We start from the raw sequence: 23257 nt of genomic DNA on the forward strand, positions 1-23257 counted from the left end.
TTCTGGCCAAAATATGAGTCCATAATCCATAATAAGTGAAAAGGTTCATCTCCTATTGTCCTCTCATCAAAACCCAACATATTTCTTTAGAACTCTTTTGGACTGTTTTCACTGGTAAACAGTGCTTTGTGCATATTTCTCTCCTGATTTAGAAGTTTCACTGAAGAAAGCAATACTATGGATAGACGACTCATATTTTTGCTGGTAGCTATGGTTTGAAACATCTTAAAGATGGATTCGTTTCTTACAAACACGCAGCTTTTGGCTTCACAAGACATTAATTGATGGACAGGAGTGGTGTGGATTACTTGTGGATTATTGTGATGTTTTTATCAGCTGTTTGGACTCTCAATCTGACGGCACCCATTCACTGCAGAGGATCCACTGGTGAGCAAGAGATGTAATGATACATTTCTCCAAATCTGATGAAGACTCATCTACATATTGGATGGCCTGAGGGTGAACTACTCCTTTTAGACATTACTCTCAGTTCTCATAACTCTAATACAAATGTATGTTCAAAAAGTATTAAAATGTAAAGTATTTATAAATGATTTAAAAGGTATTTGTTGTACTGTCTTTAAATGTAACTTTTTATTCTTTACTGTCTTTCACCTCACTTAAAACGTTGATTTACAGAGTTAATGCACATTTTTGTATAAAGAATGAATGTAAGTGGTTTAACAAAAATAGCAAAAAAAAAAAGTATAATAAATTTGATAAAAAATAAATTCGTCAGAATTTCTGCATAGGCTCAGACGGTGACCTCATAAGAAACGTTTCGATATCTCCTTGATATTTCTAAGCTCATAAATCAGAGGCTCTCTATAAAAATGTTCCCACATTTGCAGAAAAAAAAACCTCAACCATAACCCTGCACATTCTTCACAGTTTCGCTTGCATGGAGGGAACACGACCGCAGCCGAGCATGACAAACAAGAGCTTCACAAGCGCAGCTCACTGCCAGCTTTGGGATTTTTGTAGCGTGCGGCCATTTCTCACTGATGCTGTCAAGATGTGAGATTCTGCCTGTGAGCTGCTCCTGTGCCTGCAAGCCCACATACAGCGTGCCTGTGGCTGCCGTGTTGTACTGCTACAACAACAGATTGAGAAGACATGACGAGAGGGTTTTATGCTGATGTGTGAAGAGCATGATTGACAAGTTTGTTGAGATACATGTGTAAAATTTCATATAAAAGACTATGCAATTTATAATCTAATTGACCTTGCTATTTTGGAATCAAGGAGCTAAATGCACTATGCAACTGGATTGTCCACAGCACAGAAAGACCATCTACTGAAAAAAAAAGACTTAATCTCAAAACATAAACACATGACCACCCAGTTTACTGAATATCAATTGACAGTCTGAAGGACAGAAAATCCACGGGGAGGAGGAATTAATCAAGCAACAGGAAACGAAACTGACAGGATTTATCATTTCACAACTAAGAAATTTGTTTAGAATGCTTTTGGAGTTTTTTTTTTTTTTGCTTGTAAACGGTGCTTGATCTATGCATATTTCTCTCCTGATTCAGACCAGACAACTTTTTCACTGGAGAAAGCAATATTATGGATTTTGAACTCATATTTTAGCTGGAAGCAACGGTTTGAAATTAAAACCACTTTTAATGATGGATTTGTTTCTTACTAACATCTAACTTTTCACTTCACAAGACGTTAACTGATGGGACTGGAGTGGTGTGGATTACTTGTGGATTATTGTGGTGTTTTTATCAGCTGTTTGGACTCTCATTCTGACGGCACCCATTCACTGCAGAGGATGCATTGGTGAGTAAGTGATGCAATGCTACATTTCTTAAGTGGAGAAATTAGAATCAAACTCATCTTTATGTTTTGAGATAAAATGGTGAAATGTACTGTGAAAATCACCCATATTTACACATCAACTCTTGGTGTTCAGCTTGGTTTTTTTTGTCACATGAGGTAAGGAAAAAGGATAGATACTTTGAAGAACTAACCATAAGAGTAAAAATGTTTGCCAAACCTTATGCTGCTTTCGGTGGCGTGGCACCTACATCTCTGCAGATCCTTGTATATTTGCCATGTAAGAAATGAAGAGATGGTGCGAACTTTATTGGATCCAAACAGCAAACCTGCAGCCCCTGTGAAAGCAGACCAAAGCACAGAAGCTCACATGCAACGTCTTAAAGGCACAGCAACATAAAAATAGCCTGTTTATTACTTCTAAAGGTTCAAAGACATGGTGAAAAATGATCATGCAGAGTATGTTATTTTTAAGACACAAGCATTTACATTTATAATAATAAAAGTTACTGATGGTTTTCAGTGGTACGATTCTGTATCAGATACCATGTGTGTGTTCATATGCCATTAAATCCCAAGCGCTCCGATCGTAATTAACCAGATGAAGCACCAGTAACGCTTCCGTCTCGACGGTATTCAGGGAGACAAAATGATTGACAGCCATGACATTTATGACAGCTCGCTCATCCCAAGTGTGGTGTTTTTCTAAACACGTTGGAGCCATTCATATGTTCTCTGTCTTGTACCGATGCTGAGGGAGAGAAATCACAAAGCTGTGAAAAAAATAACAGAACAATGAGACTGAGCAGCATTACTAGATTGACATTTTGTAAAGGAAGGCCACAAAACTGAAGTGTTTTAGGGAAGATTCGGTAAAAGTGTAAAAGAAAAATGTGTATAGAAATGAAATGGCATAAAGTTATCTGCACGTGAGATTAAACGCATAATACGACACACTCTATGCAGTATAAATGCTGTTCTACATGGTTAAATAAATGGAAGCAAAAAAGACCAATTATAATTGAGTATGCAAATAAATTCAAAAAAGTAGGTCAATCAGAATTCACTATGCAAATACAGTATTAGAAGGGCAAACAATGATGTACAGTAAATCTATGCAATCTAATCGATACAAAACTAAAGATATCAACAAACCTTTAAAATGAATTCATTCTTGAATATTTTTGAGAAGCAAAAGACAGTAAACATATGTTTTGCATGAGCTTTTGGAGCTTGTCTCACTCATAGGTGCCTCTTTCATGCAGGTTCCCCAGAGAGATTACGTCTCATAAAACAACTGACAAAATATATCGTACGTTCATATTCGGGTGCAATTGTATTGCTATCTGGCAGCTGGAAGTCTGGAGATTAAACTTATTTTCCGCCTCATCCTCCTTTGGGGACGGCCATTCTGGGCCCCGCAAACAATAAAATGGTGCTTCTACTCAAAATTATTCTGTTTTTCACTGCTGCTAAATCTTATTAGGCAAAACTAACACACACAAAAATAGCTTTCCACGGGTCGGGAAAGACACAAAGTTGAGGAAGAAAAACACAGAAAGGCAAAGATAAACTTATCTGAATTCACAGTTCTCTGCTTGGGAAAACATTTCGACGAACAGTTTTGAATCATGGATGTATTTAGAGTATCATAATGGTCTGGTTTGACTGCACATGAGTTTTGGGATTAAAAAGCATGATGCTCATTATTTGTGCAATTTTTTGCATCTTTCGCAATGCGGCAGCAGTAAAAAATGCAAGTGCTGTTTATGCAAAGTTTTGGTTAAAAATCCAAAAAGACAAATACTAAAATAATAAAAAAGTGAGGCAATCGTCCTCTGGTTCAGATCAGTGCAATTTTAGAATTATTAGAATACAATTACAGTTATTAATATATAAATACAGTATAAATAGAGCTATTAACAGTTATTGATATTTTTAATTAGTTTTATTTTTGGTTTAATTTATGTTAAACGTTTAGTAATTTTGTGTTTTTGTCATTTGTATTAGTTTTTCTTTCATTTAAAAAAAATATATCTATAAATAGTTTTTATTTTTTTAATGTTAATATGTTTTTATTTTTAATTATTTTTATTTTTATTTTATTTATTTTATAAATTTTTATTTCAGCTTTAGTTATTTTAGTAGGCTACATTAAGTTAAACTAAATTAAAACGACAAATGTTACCTTGGAAATTAGTTGAAATAAAATGGTATTACAAATTGCATAGCAACACTTTAGCAATGATCCAAAACCCCCAGCAACACCCTAGCAACTACCCTGAACACCTTAGCAACACCTTAGCAACTGCATATCGCCATCCAGAAAAACCTGCATAGCAATTCCATAGCAACCAACCAGAATACTCAAGCCACAGCATAGCAACCACTCAGAACACCCTGGCAACTACATAACAACGCCCTAGCAACCACAAAGAATGCCCTAGCAACTACATAATGTACCCTATCATCTGCATAGCAACACCCTAGCAACCAGCCAGATCAAACTTTAGCTATCTATCTGTCTAAACTTTCAAACTTTTAGCTTTTAAAACCACTTTAAGGCTAGGTCAAGGTTAAGGCAAGCCAACATAAGTTTTTTTTTACAAACATTACATCTACTTTTAGTTATTATACAGACATCCTCAAGCGCTGCGGCCCGAGTCTCACTCTACACCTGCTGTGCCAGTCATTGTAATTTAGTTTAACTTGTTTAGTTACCTACAAAAACAACTAAAGCTGAAATAAAAAAAATTTAACTAATTAAAAATAAAAACGTATTAAAATTAAAAATTAAAAAATATTTATAGATATATTTAAAAAAAAGTTATTCAAATATTCAAAATATGAATAAAACTGCAAATATGTCTCAATCATACTAAAATAACACTGATCTGAACCAGAGGTCGATTGCATCCCTTTTTTGGGGAGGTGGTTGAGCCGTAGGCACTATGCTATCAAGGCAAGGTCAGTTCACAGAATATATCCTCACTGCTGGATATATGCAGACACAAACCGGCACCTGTCGACGGCGTACCTGGAAAAACAATCTCAGTACTCATTAAAGCTCTGTCAAGACAGAAAAGTTAAACAACCACCTCTTTTCAAGATTATTTCATTATCAGACAGGCAATTGGCTTTGACGGTTTAATAGCAGAAATGTAAGGCTTTTAAGTCATAAAGAACTTAAATCAATTCTTCCTTTACAAAAATAGTTATTTTTTATTTAAAATAGATGCACTTCCAATGTTATTCAGTTTAGGGAGTAAGTTTCAGTTTGAAATGAATGTTTGAGTGTGTTATGCAAATGTTACTGGTTTATGAACTTTACATGCCATGAGTTCAAGGATATAACGTCACACAAATAAGATTATCTTATAAAGCTTACTGTATCATGTTTGATAGGCAATTTTCTAAAGTCTCTAAATTATCAACATGATCAAAACTTGCTGAAAAAAACCTGTTGCACACAATCTACTTCATACCTTCTGTCATCTGATTGAGTTTAACTTTTTTAGCAAGTAAAAGGCCTTTTAGTATCATTCTAAAAACGCCCACCGTCAGCTCATTGTTCACGTGTCTTTTTGCTGTGATATCGTCACTGATTTTTATAAAATCAATGCAAGAATAACTTTTATATTGTTAGTAATATTTCAAGCTGAACACTGAAGCAGCTTAGGTTTATTGAATATCTATGCATACTTTTTAGAGATGATATTTTCATGCTTAGTTTTATGATAATTTAGCTTTTAGGAACATCTCTCAATCATCATTGTATTGCATTGCATTATGTTTTGAAATACAGAGCTATGATCATAAAACAAAGCATGAAAATATCATCTTACTAAGACATATTTTTGGGAGATATAGAGTGACAACTGATATTTATATGCATTTTAGTCAAGTAGTCTTTTGTATTGTTTTGAAAATCTCACTGATTTACATTACAAGCTATCAGAATTTCTTTCTTTTTGGCCATATAAATATCAGCAACTGCAATACATTGCACATTTTTGCTCAGTTTGGGCCTCTGAATAAAATTAAGATGCTTTTTCCTCCTTAAGTATGAGCTCCATATTACTACATGAGCCATAAAAGCCTGATGTATCATATGATGCTTACATTTCTACGTAGTAGTAGTAGTAGTACTATAGTATTTCTCTAATATTTCATATGTCAGGCTTTACAGGGTTAACAGGATAACCAAATGATTTTATCACACTAGTCTTATGTATAATGTTTAAGTCTTAAGGCTATACTTTTAAACAAGTGCAGTATTTCAGTGTTTATCTTTGTGAGAGATCATGCATCTTTTGGCTAATCTGACTTTTCTAGTTGTTCATGATCACTGGATGAAAAATCTATTTTACAGGAATTGCACAAGGAAACTATTTCTGGCAGATGAAATAACTACACTGTAAAAAATGATTTTTTTTTTACTACAAAATTAAAGATTATTGGAGCATGTTTTACAATAAATACTATTTCAGTCTTTCTACTTAAAAATAATAATGTTTAAGTCTACACCAATAGGTGTAGAAACAATTTTTCCCAGTGTAGAAAAATAGATATGGTTTTTAAAGATTTATTTATTTTTTGGCCCACAAATACCAATTCCCTGATATTTTCAGGTTTTCCATGACCGTGCTAATTTTGCCCTCTGCAATGCCTTGCTTAAGAGACTTTCATTAGAAACACTAAACATGAGAGGTATTTTTCTGTGGTAATAGAGCCCATTATGAACCTTAAAAAATTCCCAAACGAACTGGGTTTAAATGGGATACAAAGCTGCAAAATAGAGTTTGCATTTTGGCCTCTGGTGGTGACTGAATATGAATGAGAGCGATGACAAAATGAAAAACAAATCTCTCTGTCAAATACACATCTAACAACGCTACACATTTGCAAAACATTCCTTTATTGTAAATAAATATTTTTTAAATCATTTTTTTTTTTGGTATAAAAACTAGCATGCTTCAACCATGGCATTTTACAGCTTCACAACCCCGCGGTTACAATTCAGTCAGCCAATACAAGACACGTCATCTCAGAATGCAGGTTTCTGACAAAGTGGGACAAGAATGAAAAAATCTGCACGACCACAAAAATACAACAACAACAAACATATTTTGACTCTGGTAGTTTTCATATATTTTCTCTTTTTTTATATCCTCATTTCCAAAGTTTACCGTGAACGTCTCCACCTGCAGAATGTTTGCACGATTATTTGTGGAAAGTTCTTTTTTCGTATGACTGCAAGCCTGCACCTTCAGTTTTGTGAGTGTGTGCGTGTTCACGTGTGTTCATGGCAGGATCGGTAGCTCTTGAACGCAACATAGCAGTCTCACCGGAAGGTCCCGTAAGTCTGTTCATGTTCCAGTATGCTGCAGGTTTTAGATTGATGCAAAACGATATAAAAATCTCATGCTCAGATGCCCGTTCCAGGCCCATTTGCCTGTCAGCGCATGTCACATGACAGACATCCTGCTTCAGACAGGGCCCCACCCTTGGCTCCGCCCACAGAGAGTGTCCCTCTTCAGATGGCATGATTGCTGTAGCTGACGTATGTCGTCTTGGTAGAAGATGCTGAAATTGATGCAGAACGATATAAAAATCTCATGCTCAGATGCCCGTTCCAGGCCCATTTGCCTGTCAGCGCATGTCACATGACAGACATCCTGCTTCAGACAGGGCCCCACCCTTGGCTCCGCCCACAGAGAGTGTCCCTCTTCAGATGGCATGATTGCTGTAGCTGACGTATGTCGTCTTGGTAGAAGATGCTGCTGGAGGGGAAAATACATTAGAGAATCACATTCACTCTCACTCGACTGCATGTGCAGTACCTGAGCAAGTCAAATATTTTAGTCAAGCATCATGGTCACTGTTCATAAAAATCTTCCAAAAGGTTTTTTTTTTTTTTTTGCAGCGATTCTACAGAAGTTGTTCTCTAAACAACCCTTCCGTGAACAGGAAAAAATAAAAAATAAACTTTTTGTGTGTGAAGAACATTTGAACATTTTAAAAACCCATCCATCTTACTTCTGACTAGTGAGATGCTGAAAGTTAACGTGTGTCGCTCAAAGGTAGAAACAGAAAAATCTGTTAAAATTAGTGTAGTTGGTGTTTAATTTAACATCACACATATTTTAATGCAGACAAGTTTAAATTTGTCTAGTAGTGGTGCTTTCTTGGTGAATGCATTAGTGTTTTTGAACAAATCTTCTGAGTGAACATAACAAATTGTTCATAAAAGTGGCAAAAAAGGCCAAGAGTCAAATAAAAAAAGAAAAGTAAAAATCTGGTAAAGGGGTCATATGATGCTATTTTCAAAGATCATTATTTTGTGTATTGAGTGTAAGACAACATGTTGCCATGCTTTAATGTTAAAAAAAAAAAAAACTATTTTTCATGTACTATTCATTACTGGAGATCCACTATGCCCAGTCTTTCTAAACGCGTCGATTTCTACAAAGTACCTCCTTCCGAATAGCTCAGTGTGCTCTGATTGGCCAGCTGACCCAGTGTGTTGTGATTGGCCGAACATCTCAAGCATGTGTCGGAAACGTAATGCCCTTATCATAATCGTGAACTTCAGCTTCCGAAGCAATTATAAGAACAGTTAATAATGTCATCAGTTTTACCATCGGTTCGAGCCCGAGTCAGATTCTGAAAATGCAGATGAGCAAGCCGATTGATCGGAACCAACTTTTGCAAGAATGACTTGAGCTGAACGTATCAAGAGTGGTAAACTTGCTTGTGACGCCGCCAGTGTGAAAGCACAGTGGGCGCGTACTACTTCAGCTCTGCTTGAGCATCCAGTGTGAAAGAACACGCAGTGAATCATGTTATCGTTGTTTAGCCGGCAGTTATAAGCGGACAGCAGAGGATACTCCATTTGTATACATAAATCCATCTTTGCACTTGTGATCGTAAGAACGACAAACAATATGATTTACTCTACACTTCACCAAATTCCGCATTTGAACAGTCAATAGCAAATAATATTCTCACAGGCTCTGATTCAAAAGCGCCAGATTGTACTAGCAAAGTTTGAAAAGCCCCATTTTTTAGAAACAGCCTTTGTGCAAAGCCGGCCTTGTACTCTCTCAGGTTCAGGAAACTGTCCACCGTCAAATGCGCTGCACACACTCAAACGTTTGGGTTGTACTGTTCTGGAACAGTGTTGTAAATAAATCTTAACCACTAATTGCATCCACTTTCGGAAGGCCAAATAAAGTGCTTTTGCTTTCGTTGAAACACACTGCATCTCCACAACATTGCTACTGCCATACCTCAAACCACGCCTTCTTTCTTTGCGTAAATATTTGGGCGGCATTATGCAAATATTTCAACATAGTGACATAGATATATGAGGGAGCGTTTGATCGGGAAGTTTTCGACAAGTTTCAGTTAGCCTTCTCATGTAGATAGAAAAAACCTTTTATGGGAGACTATGAGCTTTGAACCTTCGCAGATCTTCCACATGTACAAACAGCTACATAACACTAAAGAAAAAGGAAAACATGAAAACGCATCATATGACCCCTTTAAAACTAATCTAGTTGGTGTATCATTTAGCATTTCAACATATTGTCATACAAAGTTTAAACGTGGCTGGTAAGCAAACCTTCACTGTAGTCTCTCCCTTTAATAAACAATCTCAAATTTTTTGGGGGGTTGCGAATGACAAATCTGATGAGTGAATAATTCAATGATTGAGAACACACAACCCAGCTGACAGGGAACATTCTCAGAACTCTGACTAACATTCTCTCAAAGTTATGAAGAAATGTCCTTCCAAACATTAGTAGAACATTTGTTCAAAGTTATCTGGAATTTAATAATGTTTTAAAAATGTTATCACAAAAATAATATTTATAATGTTTTCATGGAATATACTTTCCTGAAATATTTTAGTTGGATGTTCGTTTAACGTTTTTAAATGTTAAACACTTTTTAAACTTATCAAAACTTTTTAAACTTTTCTTTTGATGAACAGATTCATAAGTGTCACTAAAATGAATCAAAAACTCCTCCACTACTGGCTGCCGTCATTTCCATTCCCTCCTCCAAATCCTTTCTTCTTATCTCTTCACTAAATAAAAGTATCACAAAGGCCACGAATCAAATAAAAACTTGTCTAATTTAGTCTGCAAAAGTTTTGGGTGGTCTTGATACTGATACACGAGTTGCGCTTTAATGTTTCATAAGGCAAAGCATCACCCGCAGCACAGAACAAAGTAATTGGCTTGATGACTTAAAATGGGCTTATTTCCCCTCAAAGCCTTGGATCACTTCTGAGTGATTAAATTTTCAACACTGCATAATCCTGCAGTTTGGAGAACAAAATAATGTAAAAAAAATCAAAAAGAGCCAGAAATTTATCAAGCTGGCAAATAACGCAGCTAGTCGGATATGCTAATCAAACCGCGAACATTGATGTCGCCCTTTACTTTGCCTGTATACCTGCGGCAAACATCTCAGCGGGAAACTTTTGGTCTTACAACAAGACTTGTGTTTGGTTGAGTCTACCATTTTGTACTAAACAGCTGTTCTACATACAGCAGGGACATTTACTGAACATATATCGAGGAAAAAATGTGACGCTAACAGAGCAGAAATAGAGTGCAACAGTGACCGCAGCATCCTTGGATTATCAAAGCATATTTCCTATTCATTTTCCATATTAATTTAAAAAAAGCTTTAAAGGTGACATATTATGCCCCTTTTTACAATATGTAATATAAGTCTCTGGTGTCCCTAGAATATGTCTGTGAAGTTTCAGCTCAAAATACTCCACAGATCATTTATTATATAATTTTGAAAATGCCTATTTTGAGTGGAAGCAGAAACAAGCTGTTTTTCGGGCCTGTGTCTTTAAATGCAAATTAGCTGCTGCTCCCCGCCCCCTTTTCCAGAATAGAGCTGCGCCTTTACAGCTCGTATCTGCTAAAAACTTTTTCATGTTATCGTGCTGAAATCATGCGTTTTAGACCATATGAGTTTAAACTTCTGATATAAGGTTTTCTGAGAGCACACATCCGAAGCACACAGACAGAAAGCGGCTGTCACAGCATGTGAGTACTAAACTAAGTTCTCATTCACACACAAGTTGACGTTAAGGTTAATCTTTTTCACGTTTCCTTGGTTGGTAGATGCACCGGGGACCTGATTATAGCACTTAAAACCTGGAAAAGTCAGATTTTCATGATATGTCACCTTTAAGCCTTGAACCAAACCAGCTGGCTCCGAGATGAATCATAGCATTCGATTTAATGCAAAAAATTATCTGAAAATCTGAAAAAAAGACAAATTAACATCTTTTCTGAGCGAATGAATGAACGACTTATCTTGTAAAGCAATGGGAATGAATAAAATCAGCCTGTTTTTGTGTCTTTCCAGTACAGCATCTTATCAACATATTAACTAGTGCTACGTAGGTGGCCTCCTTGCCTTAAACGACAAAGTGCTCAGGGTTAAGTGTGTCTTGAAAGGTTTCTGTATGAAGTGCTAAATTCGGTCTACATGGGTGAAATACTCACTGTTGGTCTCCATGCTCTCACAAAGCTCGGTCTTCACTTCCCCGTTGGGCCGGTCGCTTCCCTTCTGTACGAGTTTCCCTGACATGGAGGCAGCAGTGACGATAGCTTTGAAGCTACGCTTGCGTTTGGGCACGTTCTGCTCCGGGTGGAAGATGATGACATAGACTTTGGGCATGTAGAGCATCCCCAGAGACACAGACGCGCTGAAGCTGAGAGAGATGGTGAGGGTGGTGGTCTGGATGTACATCTGAAAACAACACACATCAGAACAGAGAGAGAGAGGGAAAGTCAAGGTAAGTCAGAGATGAACCAGGTCTGTAGTTCCTTCCTCAGAGTTTGAAGTCTCTCTAGTAGGGCAGCATGATAAATCGCATGCGATATTTAAAGCGCATCTTGTCAGTAAAGCCATTCTGTAATCAGTGGTAAATCTCCATCACCTGCGGGTTTTCACATGGAGCAGCATTAACTACACAGAGCCGTTGTTCACCGACAAGCTGCGCAAAACATGCGCAAAATATGATTGTGGTTTTGCGCAGCTTGTCGGTGAACAACGGCTCTGTGTAGTTAATGCTGCTCCATGTGAAAGCCCGCAGGTGATGGAGATTTACCGCTGATTAAAGAACCGACTTTACTGACAAGATGTGCGTTAAATATCGCATGCGATTTATCGTGCAGCCCTCCTCTCTAGCTATAATAATCAACTGTTTTAAACCATTTCTTGGTCTTTTTACACATTTTAAAACCTTCAGAACTGTAACAGCAGCTCCTTTGAGGCCTAGCTTATACAATAAAGTCATCCAAAAAACATTTTTATGCCAAATTGAAGTTTTATACAGATTTATATTATATAGTTAATATTTAACAAATGTAATACCGTAATAATAACAACAACACATAATGACATTTAACAAAGAACAAAAAATGAGTTGATAAATCATGCCAGGAACATTTTTCGCACTACAATCAAATGACAAAAATAAGATGTTATATTGCTATTTTAAAAAAATGCATTGTGACATTATTTTCATGACAATTAAGTGCACACCAAAAAAATAAAAATAAATAAAATCATTACTGTAATGTGAAAAATATTTAAATGGTTGAAGCATCTGTAGTATTTGTTATACTGCCTTTAATTAATTATAATATAAATGTGAAAATAACAATAAAATAACTGTGCTGTAATACAAAAAAGAGTATTTATTTTACAATATATTAAATCCATCAATAAAAGTGTCAAATCAAATATTACATTTGATTTGATGTTCAAATCAAAGAACAAAAATGTGATGTAGAAACAATTTTGACTCAAAAATTGCTAGGAAATTTCACAAGTAATTACAAAGAGATGGCAAGTAACATTTAAGGGTGACATTTTGAAATAGAAACACTGAAACAGTATTTCTTTGTAAAATGAACAATAATAATCTGTATTATTTATTTAACTTTGAAAAATCATTTTTACAGGACGTGTGTATTTGCTGTTCACCAGGCATCTTGAGTTTAACAAGGTTGCACAGAAATCCTGAGACCTCCCCACACACACACACACACACACACACACACACACCAAGAGTTCTCAGATGCTGGAAGCATATTAGCGGCTGATAAGGACACACGCTCACACTCAAGAGACAGATTTACAACTTTCCTTAATTAGAATTTAAAAATGAAAGCTCTTACTCAATTAACAGACATGAGCACACACAACACGCTCAGTCCTATGAACACACACACACACACACACACACACACACACACACACAGGCAAACAGAAGTAGAATCCTCAAAGGCTGAGCACTCATGTGTATCTTTGTCTCCAGCAGGGGGTAAAAATCACAGAGAACGACTGCTAGCAGATGGCGAGACACGCTTCAGTCCAAATGCACAGTGAAAACTAGAGACAGATCATAGTAAGTGTGCTAATGCAGAAGCGTAATGAAAAGCATCGGTCAGAGAGTGGCTCCAGCCACCCACTGACCTGCTGATCCGTAACGGGACTGGACTGGATGGCATTGGCGGGTGTGCTAACGTGTTCAGAGCGGAGATCAGTGAGGTTCTGAAGACAATCCACTGGGGTGAATGCTTAGTGATATTTACAGAGCGAACAGAAACAGACTGGAGGAGCGAGATCCTAAAATATGAGCTGCCAAACGGGAAGGAGACATGTTAAGTGTTCAGTCGACACGAGATAAGGCCTAATACAGAAGGCAAACCTACCTAGTGAGCTACTAACTACATAGGGTGCTGCCTTCTAAGTGAAATCAAATCAAAATATGAAATAACCTTGTGAATAAAGAAAAAAAAACAATTCATAAATAGAGCAAAATATATATGTTTTTAAATTCTAAAAATGTTCTTATAGGGATATGGTTGGGGTTTTGGTCTACAGTTTTTACTTTTTTTCAAAAATAAATACTCTTATTCATCAAGGATGCATTAAATTGATCAAAAGTGACAGTAAAGACATTTATAATGTTACAAAAGCTTTCTATTTCAAATAAACGTTGTTCTTTTAAACTTGAACTTTTTTCAATATTGATAATAATAAGAAATGTTTCAGAAAAAAAAAACATCACAGAAATAAATTACATTTTAAAATATATTCAAATAGAAAACAGTTATTTTAAATTGTAATAATATTTCACAAATTTTGCTTTTTTTTAAACCTTTTTAACAATTATAAAATATATATAATTTAATTTCTAATTTGTGATAGCTAAGTAAATTGGGGAGTATAATGTATGTATATAATGTATATTATGCTTATACACACACACACACACACACCACAGAACAACTCAAACACTGAATCGGTTTCTAAGTTCAGGAATTGCAGGTAATCACCTGAGACCGGCTCCGCGGATATTGATCCAAAGCGGTCTGACACAGATTGAAGATTTTCCACTAAAAGCTACATATAACTCAGCATTAATCTGCTTCTAGATCAAAGAAATTACCTCAGACTAACAACCTTCCCGTTGATACCAGTCAGAGGAAACACTGCTCATTATATATAATCACCAAACTTCTGAGTTCTCACTAACTTCAGCTTTAAACGGCTGCTTTTCTGGGAACAGCTATAGAATACATGACAACTCTGATGCCATATTTGCCATCATCTTCCACTCTGCAGGAATATAATGTATTGATCTGTGCGACTGTGCTGTATTATGACCAACGGCTCTGGCAGAAACGCCTCGTATCAGTGGCTTTTGCTGTTAGAACGTAATACTCCAATAAACCCTCAGGATCTAGACAGAACTTTAAGAGTCACTCAACCAGAGAGTCTTCACAACTCAGTAGAAGCTCTATTTTTTATCTTTTTTCATTTAAATTTTAGTTACGTTTTAGTAATTTTGTTGTGTTGTTGTCTTTTTTTTATGTCTGTGTATTTTTTATTATTTTCTATTTTGGTTTTAGTTTTATTTTAACACAACAAAACAAACTGAATGAAAATGAGAAATTCTGCCTTTTAAATAGTACAGTACTTTTATTTCAAGTAACAAAATTGTTTATGCTTTATGTAGTTTTAGTTGACTATAATAACCTCGATTTCTTAATATTTTTGTTTTAAATAAAAACAACAGATATAGTGTTCAATTTCAATAAAAAATAGTTTATTGAAGTTTTAAGATCCGTGTTGTCACAATAGATAATGATTTCAAAACGAGCCAGTTTTATATCATATAATGTTTTATTCAATTTTACTGATTGATTGATTGAATTTTATTCATTAAAATAAATGTATTGCATTTATTTTGTTACCAAAAGTCGATTTATACAGTTTTCTTTCTTTGTGCCAGAATCAGTCATTATTAATCAGTCAGATGTGTAAACCGCAAAAGTGGATTCATTTTCAGTTATTTTGGATCTGGGCAGGATGTTTAAAGTACTAAAAGTTACAGTAAAATACATCAAACTCTTTCAATCAATGTAAATTTGACCCCCTAAGCTCTTAAAGTCAGAATAATAATTGAAAAATCCTGCCAAATCGAGGTTAAATCTAATCTCAAAGGGTTTTTAAAACATTTTCCAGCGGGTTTAATAGAATCAGCCATATATAAGCCAGAGTTATAATTAAAACAAAAAAATTCTGAAGTAACAAAGAGGCTGAGCGCATATGACTGAATGAATGAACGCCGTCACACTGAGCACTTCATCACATGTCGATTACACAGTAGATCCTCAGGAACTCTTGAGGTCTGAAGTTAAACAGATGATTGTAGCATATAGAGCTGTATTTAAAGTCTAAATTACACTTCTCCTTAATGCATTTCAGAACCACAGCCAAATAAAACAGTGTAAGTGATGTGTATTCAATGCACCTGCAGGTAGTATGCACATTTTCACACATGATCAGACCTGTCAAGTCTGAGAGAGAACTGTAGTGTACACTAGATCATAGATGCATTGCTGTATAAGTGATTGATTTGGAACATAGAGTTTGCCACCGTGTATTAATTTTTCTTAAAAATGCCATCTAGATAGGCATCTCTCTAGCTTTTGAATAAGAGTTTGTGTGACATGTTTATTGGCGAGGTCTTATTGCTGATCTATTTCCTTTCCGCCCACCCAAATAGAACGGCGGATCGCAATCAAATCGGAATTACTGTTGCCGCATGATCCGATAGTGAAGCACACACACACACACACACACACACACACACACATACACACACACACACACACACAAAGAGCTCCAGAAGCTACCTGCGTGGTGTCTGTCATTCCTCTGCCTGCCAATTCCCCTGGAGTTTCATGAAGACTCTCAATGCCCCGTGTCACTCTTAATTAGTTTTGAAGAATCCTCGTACAGAAGCAGCCAGCAGACTATCAGCCTGGACTTCTAATAGCTCTCCGTTTCCAAAGCCTGCGGCTCACAGAACTCATTTGAACAGGTTTGTAAAGGCTTTTTCTCAGGTGACGGCACATGTTATTTTCTGGGCCAGAGAGCACAACCCCATGTGTACGTGTTGGAGGGTGGGCAGACGGGGAGTTTGGGAGAGTAAATGTAAAATTCATTCAAAAACAGATCACAGAACTACAGTATTCCTCACTTTCTGTCCCAAATCATATTTCACTCAACAGGCCACATACAGAAAACATCGCATGCAACTGACCCGAGTGCAATCCAACAAACTAAAACCATAAAAACATTTTTCTTAAATGTTAAATATTAATAAATATTAACTGAAATGGAATCTGAAATAGATGAATAAATAAATAAATAAATAAAAATAAATTCCAGCTTGTTGCCAAGGCAACATTTCTCATTTTTGTGTAGTTTAACTTGTAGTAAAAAAAAACTAGAACTAGATAAATAAACTAAAACTAATAGATAAAAATGAATAAAAACTATACAAACAAATTAAAATGTCAAATTGTTAAATCCCTAGTGCATTAAATCTGCATAATTGATAAACTCATGTATCTTTTCTTGAAGCAGTTTTAACTGCACGTGGCGTATGTGCACATATGTGTAATAAATTCATGCTTTTCATCTCAAACACAAACACCTGTCGAGGGCAACCAAGTTAACTTTGTGTAAGCCGCTCACGACATGTAAAGGTACTATATATATATATATATATAGCAGCTGTAGTGGATTCATACTTTTACACACACAAAAAAACACCGGCACCTTGACAACATCTGGTCACTATAAACAGGTGTGTGAGATTTTCTGCAGTCATTCATTTGAATAAATGAAAAAAAATTATCTTGCTCATTTATGTCACTAAAGTCCAACTAGATGCCAACTCTGGAAAACACAGCGCTCAATTAAATCAAATTTCAGAGAAAAAGTCTGACATGATGTGGAATTAATGTTCATAACAGATTTGCATCAGAGCGGAAAAGCTTTCTAAACTGTTTGTGAATCTCTGTCAGAGGAAATCAACTTCACAGAAAAGCTCAACCATCATTTAAAACTTTTAAATCAACATGAAATTGTGTTCACGACCCATTTAACTTCCATAATACTTGTTTTTTTAGTGGAAGAGAATATTATGCATGTATAAAAATATATATTTACAAAATTAGCTATATACTTAGACTATTATGTGAATGTTAACTGATGGACTGGAGTTGTGTGGATTATTGTGATGTTTTTATCAGCTGTTTGGACTCTCATTCTGACGGCACCCATTCACTGCAGATGATCCATTGCTGAACAAGTTATGCAATGCTACATTTCTCCAAATCTGCTCCCATGAAGAAGCAAAGTCATCTACATCTTGGATGGCCTGAGGGTGAGTAAATGTTCAGCAAATTTTCATTTGAACTATTCTTTTAACTGCGAACTGTTAGTCGAGTAACCAGCATTACAGTGACTTGTTAACTTCCAGTGATTTAATCTCATTGAGTATCAATGCATCTTCAGAAGTTAGTTTCACCAGGGTTATGCACAAGCTCACAGCAGCGATTAGTAGCTGATACCCCTGTTCAGGTGTGTTATCAGAGTGATGGAAGTGAGGCTGACATCCATCTGTTCACCCAATCACACAGCATGAAGTTAAGTGACAATTAATCAAGCAGGATTAGCCACACATATGCCAGTGCACTAACTACCTAACACTCAACACTAAATGCTGACCACCCAGGTAAAGGTCAGAGATATTGCAGTCAGTCTGTGCACATTTACCCCCTGTCAAATATAGTACATGGTTGTCAGAAAATGGTGACTCGGAAAGAGGAAATGTGTGAAGACCCTACACAGTGTCTTTGATCACAGAATTCTCAACCCAAAGATTAGATTAGGATGGGAAAAACACTTTTTAACAATTTAGTAGTTCTCTACGTAAGTGTAAGACTGTGGTGACAATTAATCAAGCAGGATTAGCCACACATATGCCAGTGCACTAACTACCTAACACTCAACACTAAATGCTGACCACCCAGGTAAAGGTCAGAGATATTGCAGTCAGTCTGTGCACATTTACCCCCTGTCAAATATAGTACATGGCTGTCAGAAAATGGTGACTCGGAAAGAGGAAATGTGTGAAGACCCTACACAGTGTCTATGATCACAGAATTCTCAACCCAAAGATTAGATTAGGATGGGAAAAGCACTTTTTAACAATTTAGTAGTTCTCTACGTAAGTGTAAGACTGTGCCATGAACAAGCACAACACAATAAAGCAATAAAGTGACAAGTGATAAAATCTTATATGTAAATGTATGTAAATTAAAACTTATCCTGAAATATATGGCTCCTTACCAGATGCAAACACTGCAAGCAATGGGACATTTTGGCAATTGTTTCTATTACCCTCAGGCATGCAGTGTTATACTGGATCAAACACACACACACAGTTACATAGTTACAAAAAAATAAAATGTATCACAGTTTCCACCAAAATAGTAATCAGCACAACTGTTTTCAACACTGATAATATGAAATGTTTCTTCTTGAATGTTTCAGCAAATCAGCATTTTAGAATGATTTCTGAAGATCATGTGACACTGAAGACTGGAGTAATGATGCTGAAAATTCAGCTTTGCATCACAGGACTAAACTATATATTTAAATTTATATTTATATTATTAATAAATATTTATAAATTGTTATTTTAAATTGCACTTTTTTTCCACAAAATTAATGTTTTTATTGTATTTTTGATTAAATAAATGCAGTCTTGGGGAGCATAAGAGACTTTCAAAAGCATTAAATAAATCGTATTGACCCCACATATTTGAATGTTGTATTTAATCATGCAACTTAATTGGCAATACAAATATTTTCAACATGTGCTCAAAAATATGAGAGGGCATGTCTGAATGTTCGTGACTCTTCTGAGTGACACGATATCCAAAGAAAATCCACTCAGTGTCCTGATAGAAATGGCAGCTGTTGAACTGCTGAATGCTGTCAGACTGAGTTCTTTAACACAGACAGCGTCTTTAATGCTGTTAGAGAGCTGCCATCCTGCCATGATCAGCATCACTGCACCAATGGCTCAATGGCTTAGTGACATTTTTCCTGTTCAATAAACATTCATTTTGCTAACTGACCACAAGAAAAAAATCAATGTGTTTTAATGTGTGATGTGGAAACTGTGCATGTGTTTGAGTGTGAATGAGAGAGTTACTGTATATGGAAACATCACTTTAGCAATGATTTCCTGTGTTCCTGTTTTTAAACCGTGCTTCTTAAAGCTTCAGTTATTTCCGGATGCCTTTGCCAGCTTTTCATGTGATTTGGTTGTGTTTTAATGAGAATACTATGGGAACCTTCAAAAGCATTACTTGTTTTACTGTGAATGGTTCATAGACGCACATTATTTCAAACACAAAATGCAACTGTTTATAATCTTTCATCAAAATCGAATAACCTGTTATGCTGCTATAACAACTTTCAGCTGACATCAACGTCCGTCATATTTCTCAACCCATGCAAACACCTGGTGCCAGTCAGGCATGTAACACACACTTTTCATGATCTAATAAATTAAAGCTACATTTTTTCTTGTTGAACACTCAGTTTCACTTGGAAATCAATCCAGAAAGATTATTTGCACATAATATACAAACACAAAGTGAAATATTTGAACAGAAGTGCTGTATATTTATCAACGTGTTAGTTTAAATGTTACTTCACATTATGCAACCACAATCAACAAATAAAATACAAGTCAAATAGTACTTTGTGTGCAAATATATATATATATATATATACAGTGGGTACGGAAAGTATTCAGACCCCTTTAAATTTTTCACTCTTTGTTATATTGCAGCCATTTGCTAAAATCATTTAAGTTAATTTTTTTTCCTCATTAATGTACACACAGCACCCCATATTGACAGAAAAACACAGAATTGTTGAGAAATTTACAAAATATCTTAGAACATGATCTTTACTTAATATCCTTATGATTTTTTGCATAAAAGAAAAATCGATAATATTGACCCATACAAGGTTTTTTTTGGCTATTGCTAAAAAATATACCGCAGCGAATTAAGACTGGTTTTGTGCTCCAGGGTCATATATATATATATAAAATATCACAAATAAATTTGTTATTATGTGTTAATATTAGTTAACTTCAGTTTTGGGGAAAGTTACTTTTAAAAGTAATGCATTACAATATTGCGTTACTCCATAAAAAAAGTAACTAATTACGTTGCTTAGTGTTTAACATTTAATTATTGCAGGTTTGCGTCATATTCTGAGTTGCATTATTTTTATTCATTTTGAGGAATACTGAATCTGTGTTTTTTTTTTGTGAGTGAGATGAATTAATGCATATTCATATTTATTTTAGAACTACAGTAGCATCTTCTGATTTCTCTCAACATGGGGACAGGAGAGCTGTCAATCAATAAATTGGGGGAAAAAAGTAACTTGCGTTAATTATTTGAAAAAGTAACTCAGATATGATCTTATAAATTAAAAAGTAATGTGTTACTTTACTAGATACTTGGAAAAAGTAATCTGATTACGTAACTTGGGTTACTTGTAATGCGTTACCCCCAACACTGGTTAACTTGAACTAACAATGAACAGTAATTCTACAGAATGTATTAGTTTTAATGTTAATTTACAAATAAATGCTTTCACACTAGCACTTTTTGTGTGAACCCAGGTTCATTTGACGCCAGAGTTCGGTTTGATTGGATAATGTGAGCGCTGTTTTCTGAACTCGGGTGCGCACCCACAAACCGTACCTAAAAAAAGTCTGCCTAAAAAGGGTGGTCTGGGCTGGGGTACAGTTCATGCGAACTGTGGTACGGTTCGCTTCTGATTTGAAAGCAATCGTACTTAATCTCGGAAGTAAACTGTTATTAATGATGTATGGATTGGTCAAACTGTGTATTTATGCATTTATTCACTCGCTTTCTTGAAAAGTGTGACTGACGTGCTGCAGCAGAAAATATTTATATCTCATTTCTGCTCGCAGAAATTGACTCCCGCGTTCTTTTGAGCCATGACAAATAGACACATGTGCCAATCTGTGTTGGCGCTTTGGAAAGGAATCAGAATTTTCAAAATCCTAAGTAAAAAAAAATGAAGCGAACAGGCATCCATTCATTTTGCCGTCTTCTGCATAGTCGTTACCTAGTAAAGGGGTAAACAGCTGCCACTCTGATGACACAAATGTTCCATGGTTTGGAACCAAATAATACAGTATGAACACAAACCAGCGGGGGCAGGAGGAGGGGGCGCAATCAAGCTCGGGTTCAGACTGTATACCTACTTCCATATTGCACATCGCAATACTGGCCACTGTGAGACATTTTAGTGATGCACGGGAAACATTTCTAGTGATTTGTTTCTCAGTGTGAGGCTGCTGTGAAAGAAAAAGCAAGCGAATGCAATAAAGAAAGCATTCATACAATCAGAGCCAATCGCTTTTCAAACGAATGTGTTGTTTGTACGACTGCAGCTGGCCTCATCCTCGGCTTATTGTATGCTGTTGTGACTCTACCTTGAGCTAAGCTTCTATTCCTCTTCTGTATGGCGTCTTCTCACTGCTGCATTAGCTTTAGCACATTAAGTCATGGCAGCAGAAGCGATTTTCCCTTGCACACAGATGTCCCATGATTAATAGCACAATGCGTGGCACACTAAGGACCTGGGCGGTCACTCTCTCTCGAACGGCAGGAAAATCATCTACTGAAGCTGCTGGGGAGGATGAATTATGACCAGTGCCTTTTGTGGAAGGTTCGCCTTCATGCATGATGATATTAGCAGGGCAAATGTAACTGAAGCTTATCTAATCTGAGGTAATACGACTTCCACTCTGAACAGCATGATCCTACACAGCAGGAGAAATAGCGTGAGGGAGGTGTGTATGTGTGTCCCGAACAGATAGGATATATTACAAATAAGAAGCAACAGCCTTGGCTAGCATGTTTCTAATAAGGTTTAAATAAGGTGGAATTTCGTTTTACAGGATCTAAAGAGCAGAATATTATTTCCTAGGTGAAATATGGCATTAAATATGGACAATAGATTGTAAATGAAATCGTTTTATGAAGAACACAGCACCAAACACTTAGTCTTTGATTCACAAGAGCTTGAAGAACAAAGGTGGCAGAACTAATTGGAAACAAAGCTGGCCTTCAAGGAATTAAAGACACTAAAGTGAAACAAAAACATTGAAATGTCACTTAAAGATCCAGTTTAGGTACGGTGTCTGGGATAGAGTAATTGAAATTACTGCGCGGGAGGTGCAAGTTGCTTGTGTTATTCCAGGCTTATGCAAACTTAAATCTTAACATCATTCATAACAGAAAAATAGTAGAATATTTCACGCTCCAGCAAGAATATGCTTACACCCACGAGAGGATTACCATAACAGAAGTACGGTTACTAAGAACTTTGCCACGTTTCAGATAATGTTGTAATATTACTGTGCATATCAATGTATTTCACCCACTGATCCGCTTGAAATATGCATTTGCACACTGTGGCAGCATGCAGAGCCAACCTCAAACAAATCATTATGAAGCGAACAGGCATCCATTCATTTTGCCGTCTTCTGCATAGTCGTTACCTAGTAAAGGGGTAAACAGCTGCCACTCTGATGACACAAATGTTCCATGGTTTGGAACCAAATAATACAGTATGAACACAAACCAGCGGGGGCAGGAGGAGGGGGCGCAATCAAGCTCGGGTTCAGACCATGCAATCGAACCAAGAGTGAAAGCACCTTAAAATTAAAAGTTGTATTTAATATTAGTTAATGCACTATGAACTAACATGAACAAACAATGAACAATTGCATTAAATAAATTATAATAAATGAGACCTTCTTGTAAAGTGTTACCAATTTAAGCTCGGGTTCCATGCAATCGAACCAAGAGTGAAAGCACCTTAAAATTAAAAGTTGTATTTAATATTAGTTAATGCACTATGAACTAACATGAACAAACAATGAACAATTGCATTAAATAAATTATAATAAATGAGACCTACCTTC

At 36.0% G+C, this 23257-nt stretch overlaps 1 protein-coding gene across 2 annotated transcripts in view; it reads right to left on the reverse strand.

Annotated features, from left to right (window-relative positions):
* Positions 1–7385: 7385 nt before the first annotated feature.
* Positions 7386–23257, reverse strand: part of grm8a (glutamate receptor, metabotropic 8a) — a 183677-nt gene continuing 167805 nt past the window's right edge. The window contains exons 9-10 of one of the 2 annotated variants that reach the window (XM_016516499.1): positions 11331–11577; positions 7386–7568 (exon numbers count right to left, since the gene is read on the reverse strand). In XM_016516499.1, the coding sequence (XP_016371985.1) occupies positions 7519–7568; positions 11331–11577 (297 nt within the window). In that variant the 3' untranslated portion in view covers positions 7386–7518. Of the gene's footprint in view, positions 7572–11330; positions 11578–23257 lie in introns of both variants that reach the window. The other variant, XM_016516498.1, reaches the window with a different exon arrangement.

This window comes from Sinocyclocheilus rhinocerous, unplaced genomic scaffold (genome assembly GCF_001515625.1).
Source record: "Sinocyclocheilus rhinocerous isolate Xijiao unplaced genomic scaffold, SAMN03320098_v1.1 scaffold208, whole genome shotgun sequence".
Lineage (NCBI taxonomy): Eukaryota > Metazoa > Chordata > Actinopteri > Cypriniformes > Cyprinidae > Sinocyclocheilus > Sinocyclocheilus rhinocerous.